Source organism: Rhinatrema bivittatum, chromosome 2 (assembly GCF_901001135.1).
Source record: "Rhinatrema bivittatum chromosome 2, aRhiBiv1.1, whole genome shotgun sequence".
NCBI classification, from domain to species: domain Eukaryota; kingdom Metazoa; phylum Chordata; class Amphibia; order Gymnophiona; family Rhinatrematidae; genus Rhinatrema; species Rhinatrema bivittatum.
The window spans coordinates 528135016-528141015 of record NC_042616.1 but is presented as its reverse complement, the minus strand read 5'-3'; the positions used below and the strand labels follow the sequence as shown (position 1 = coordinate 528141015).

The following is a 6000-nucleotide window of genomic DNA, read 5'->3' as shown; positions in this document are numbered from 1 at the left end:
CGCCACTGGAGCGCACTGTACTGTATCGGCCTGACAACGAATAGCCTCCTAGCTGCAGAATTGCCCGACACTGCAGAAGTCCAGATGCCACTTGTATGGTAAATTTAAGATTTTGCAAAAAGGAAGGCATTACCAATAGGGAAGACATAGGTTCTCGGGAGTCACAGCAGATAGAGTGAAATGGAGTTCAGTGTATCTTTTAGAGAAAATATTAATGACTGATGTTGCTTCATATACTATCAGACAGATCGAAAGTTGATTTCATCAACACTGTTTATTGAATGCATTTCCAAAATTGCTGTACAAATGACTGTGGTTTATCAAAAAACACAATAAAATTATATACATTCAATTACAGAACATTAAATTCCCCATGAATTAATGTATTAAGGCTGAACAGAAGATATGTCCATTGCTGTAACAAAAAACAGACTTTATAAATATACATGACATCATACTAACAGGCAAGGATTCAAATTTTAGGAGATCATGAAGCTTGTCAAGCCAATAAATATGATCTCGTAATGTTTCAAGGCAAACAGCCCCACCTGCTACCTAGTTTACATTCCTTCCAAAAAAAGTTCCCAAATGTTTAAATAAGTTTACAAAGCAACATTTCACATTAAAAATACAAAAGTTATTTTCGGCACAAAAGTAAGCATAGATATTGGTGGGCAAAGACAGTCAGTATCTGTATTTAGTGGAATAGTCTTTTGGAGACACCACCAGACCTCTTCCTTTTCTGGCTCCTCTATAAACGGTCTCCACGATGTCAATCATCTCTTGCTTGTCCTCCATTGCCCAGTTGATTTTGTTATTATTACCAGTACCTAAATCAATCATGATGTGTTTGTTCCTTAAAAAATAAAACAATAAAATAAAAACATGTAAAGAAAGTACTTTCTTCAGTTTAGATATGCAAAGTTTTAAAAACAGAATTTACTGATAACACTGGGGAACAATTTTTAACATAATTCCTATTGAGTTCGATTTTTCAGCTGTTTTAGACTTAAATAAGCATGCTGATTTCAAAACTGCAGTTAATTTTCTTCTATCACGTCAAGCTTTTTCTCTACAGCCTTAGGCCTGGATTTATCAAACTGCACTAAATATCGCATGTGATAGGAAAAGGGGCGTGTTTTATGGTAATAGGCTGTTTATCGCAAAGTGCACTCTCTTAGCACTTCGCATAGGTATTACCGCAGATTCGGCAGCTCATTGAAGATGAACATTTCATCAGGACAATGTCAGAACTCCAAAAGAATGCTTGGTTGTCATTCAAAAACCTTGTCAAGGACTTTCTTGGAAATACACAAGCACAGAATTACACCGAAATTGTCCAGACACTCTTGGAGAGCTTCAAAATGCTTCGCTGCAACATGAACATCAAGGTGCATTTTCTGCATAGCCATCTTGCTGACTTCCCGAAAAACCTTGCTGCAGTCAGTGATGAGCAAGGTGAACGATTCCACCAAGATTTGAAGGTCATGGAGGCACTGTATCAGGGTAGGTGGGATGAACAAATGATGGCTGACTATTGTTGGAGCATCAGGCGAGATTGTCCACAGATTGAACACTGCTGGAAAAGCTATAAGCGTAAATTTTTACCTTAATATATATGTTTGGTAGCAGAACTTTACTACTTGTACACAATTTGACTTACAATAATATATAGCCTATGTAAGAATAAAATAACTCTAAATAAACAGTATATTCAAGTACTTTTTCTCTTTTATTTCCTTTGTATGTACATTTTATATGATTTTTGGGACAAAGAGAAGGTATCCTGTACCTTAAAAAGTTGAAGTGATAGAGAAAACCTGGGGTCATTTTTAGATTCAGATGCAAAAGTTAGTCAAAAACAAGTGTCAGATCTAACTCAATGAAAATTGTGTCCCCCAGTGTAATTGGTCATAAATGCCCAAGAAATCTGACAAAAATTGTCAGTGTCACAAATGCACCATCAACAAACCAGAATAAATGTCATAGCTAAGCCTGTTTCAGAGTCTTATGGGTATGTAAACATTAGGGGTGGACTGGCAGAAAAGTGTCATGTGTTTTCATTTTGTTTTGTTAAAATTAAATAGCACTTCCTAAAAATTAGCAGGCATTAAAACAAAGTGATGAAAGCTCTTTCATGTTAGCGTGCAAAATGTTTAATATGTGCAAAACATTTTAGCATGTACTAAACCAACACAAAAGTAAATGGGACATCCCTAGTAAATATGGAGCAGCCTCAGGAGTTAGAACTCGTCCAGTAATAGGACCTGACCCAACCAGGGCAACTGTACCTGAAAAATGGCAAGGGAAAAAAATGTCTGAACAACAAGAGTTCCTTTTACAGTCAAGAGACATCAGTTGCCCTTTTATAACTTTTCTTTACCTAAACTTACAAACTATAGAAATTTTGCAAAGCCCAATCATACCAGCTTTCACACGAAAATGCTTTGGGGGGCAAGCTTGTAAGACACAAGATTCTTGGAACAATTCAAGAACACTGATCAACAAAGCCTTTATATTGTGTAATTATATCATAATGAATACAGCAAAATGCTATTTACATGTTCAAAAAATGTACAAGCTTGCCTAGGGACTATGTATTGTCTTGGTTGGCACGTTGGCCTCAGGAACAAGGAGCATCTTGAAACCCAGGAATGAAGGGAGGTTGCTGAAGTGTCTTGACTCCAAGAAAGGCCTGGGTAGCAGGAGCAGCAAGAAGTACCTTGGGCCTAGCAGGAATGTAAAAGGGCTGAGTGAGAGATGGAGCGGCGAGAGGGGAAAGGGAAGGGCTGCAAGAGGGAAGAAAGGAGAGCGAGAAGGACTGTGTAGGGGAAGGAGGCCAACTGAAGGTAGAAAGAGGACTGCATCAGGAGGGAGTGGAAGGGACACTGAGCGGAAGAGAGTGGGAGGTCTGCACCACAGTGGGCTAAGGGGTGTGCACTTCTCAGGGAAGAAATACACTCCCCGTGTATTCCCACCACAGCCACTCTTTCCATTCAAATTTTTGGAGGATTGTAGGCAGAAGGCAAGAGTACATGGCAACTGCATTGTGTGTCCTACAAATAAGCACTAGAGGAATTTTAGAATCCCTGGATTCTTATTTTGCTAAGAGTTTCTCCCATTTAACAAGGGAAGAAATGAAAACCAAGCATATTCATGGATTTTCTAGTGCTTTTCAATATAGAAAATTGACCTGAACTTCATCAATTTCTGATCATGTTCAATAGTGTAACCTGTAGGATCATGATGGACCTTTCTCTCACCAGGTGTCAAGCCAGTTGGCACAGTTTAACATAAGAGCATGCCATACTGGGTCAAGCCCAGCATCGTATTTCCAACAGAGGCCAATCCAAGTCACAAGAACCTGGCATGTTCCCAAAAACTAAGACTATCCCATGTTACTGTTGTTAGTAATAGCAATGGCTATTTTCTAAGTCAACTTAATTAATAGGTAATGGACTTCTCCTCCAAGAACGTATCCAATCCTTTTTTAAACACAGCTACAGTAACTGCACTAACCACATCCCCTGGCAACAAATTCCAGAGATTAACTGTGCGTTGAGTGAAAAAGGAACTTTCTCTGATTAGTTTTAAATGTGCCCCATGCTAACTTCAGGACTGCCCCCTAGTTCTTCCATTATCCTAAAAAGTAAATAACCAATTCACATCTACCGGTTCTAGACCTCTCAATTTTAAATATCTCTATCATATCCCCCCTCAGCCGTCTCTTCTCCAAGCTGCAAAGTCCTAACCTCTTTAGTCTTTCCTCATAGGGGAGCAGTTCCATCCCCTTTATCATTTTGGTCACCGGTGTCTGTACCTTCTTCATCGCAACTATATATTTTTTGAGATGCGGCAACCAGAGTTGTACACCGTATTCAAGGTGCGGTCTCATCATGGAGCGATACAGAGGTATTATGACACTATACGTTTTATTCACCATTCCCTGACTAATAATTCCCAACATTCTGTTTGCTTTTTTTGACTGCTGCAGCACACTGAACCAACGATTTCAATGTATTATCAACTATGATGCCTAGATCTCTTTCTTGGGCGGTAGCTCCTAATATGGAACCTAACATTGTGTAACTATAGCATGGGTTATTCTTCCCTATATGCATCACCTTGCACTTATCCATATTAAATTTCTTCTGCCATTTGGATGTCCAATTTTCCAGTCTCAAAAGGTCTTCCTGCAATTTGTCACACTCCGCTTGTGATTTAGCTACTCTGAATAATTTTGTATCATCTGCAAATCTGATTATCTCACTCGTCGTATTTCTTTCCAGATCATTTATAAATACATTGAAAAGTATGGGTCCAAATACAGAAACCTGAGGCACTTCACTGCCTACTCCCCTTCCACTGAGAAAATTGTACATTTAATCCTACTCTGTTTCCTGTCTTTTAGCCAGTTTGTAATCCACAAAAGGATATCACCACTTATCCCATGACTTTTTACTTTTCTTAGAAGCCTCTCATGAGGAACTTTGTCAAACGCCTTCTGAAAATCCAAGTATACTATATCTATCGGTTCACCCTTATCCACATGTTTATTAACCACTTCAAAAAAGTGATGCAGATTTGTGAGGCAAGACTTGCCCTGGGTAAAGCCATGCTGACTTTGTTCCATTAAACCATGGCTTTCTAAATATTCTGTGATTTTGATCTTTAGAATACATTTTCTCTATTTTTCCTGGCACTGAAGTCAGGCTAACTGGTCTGTAGTTTGCCAGATTGCCCCTGGAGCCCTTTTTAAATATTGGGGTTACATTAGCCACTCTCCAGCCTTCAGGTACAATGGATGATTTTAATGAAAGTTTACAAATTTTTACTAATAGGTCTGATTTCATTTTTGAGTTCCTTCAGAAACCTGGGGTGTATACCATCGGGTCCAGGTGATTTACTACTCTTCAGTTTGGCAATCAGGGCTACCACATCATCTAGGTTCATCGTGATTTGGTTCAATCTGAATCATTTGCCCATGAAAACTTTCTCCGGAATGGGTATCTCCCCAACATCCTCTTCAGTAAACACCGAAGCAAAGAAATCATGTAAATTTTCTGTGATGGCCTTATCGTCTAAGTGCCCCTTTAACCCCTCACAGGCTTTCTGCTTCGGATATATTTTAAAAAGATTTTACTGTGAGATTTTGCCTCTACGGCAACTTCTTTTCAAATTCTCTCTTATCCTTTCTTATCAATGTCTTACATTTAACTTGCCAACGCTTATGCATTATCCTATATTCTTCTGTTGGATCTTTCTTCCAATTTTTGAATGAAGATCTTTTGGCTAAAATAGCTTCTTTCACCTCACCTTTTAACCATGCTGGTAATCATATTGCCTTCCTTCCACCTTTCTTAATGTGTGGAATACATCTGAACTGTGCTTCTAGGATGGTTTTGTTTGGTTTTTTTTATAACAATGACCACACCTCTTGCACACTTTTTAACCTTTGAAGCTGCTCCTTTCAGTTTTTTTTCTATTTTTCTCATTTTATCAAAAAGTTTCCCTTTTGAAAGTTTAGCATGAGAGCCGTGGATTTGCTTACTGTCCCCCTTCCAGTCAATTAATTCAAATTTGATATTAGGATCACTATTGCCAAGCGGCCCTACCACCGTTACCTCTCTCACCAGTCCTGTGCTCCACTGAGAATTAGATCTAAAACTGCTCCCTCTCTCATCAGTTCCTGAACCAATTGCTCCATAAAACTGTCAATTATTCCATCCAGGAATTTTCTCTCTCTTGCATGTCCCGATTATCTTTTACCCAGTCAATATTGGGGTAATTGAAATCTCCCATTATTACCGCACTATCAATTTGGTTAGCTTCCCTAATTTCTCTTAGCATTTCACTGTCCGTCTCACCATCTTGGCCAGGTGGACGGTAGAATACTCCTATCACTATAGACTTCCCCAACACACAAGATATTTCTACCCATAAAGATTTCATTGTGCCTTAGTCTCATGCAGGATGTTTGTCCTGTTGGATTCTATGCCA

At 38.8% G+C, this 6000-nt stretch overlaps 1 protein-coding gene across 3 annotated transcripts in view; it reads right to left on the bottom strand.

The window, feature by feature from the left end:
• Positions 1-255: 255 nt before the first annotated feature.
• Positions 256-6000, bottom strand: part of TXNL4A (thioredoxin like 4A) — a 47967-nt gene continuing 42222 nt past the window's right edge. For all 3 annotated transcript variants that reach the window (XM_029590806.1, XM_029590808.1, XM_029590809.1), the window contains one exon: positions 256-856. In XM_029590806.1, the coding sequence (XP_029446666.1) occupies positions 685-856 (172 nt within the window). In that variant the 3' untranslated portion in view covers positions 256-684. The remainder of the gene's footprint in view (positions 857-6000) is intronic.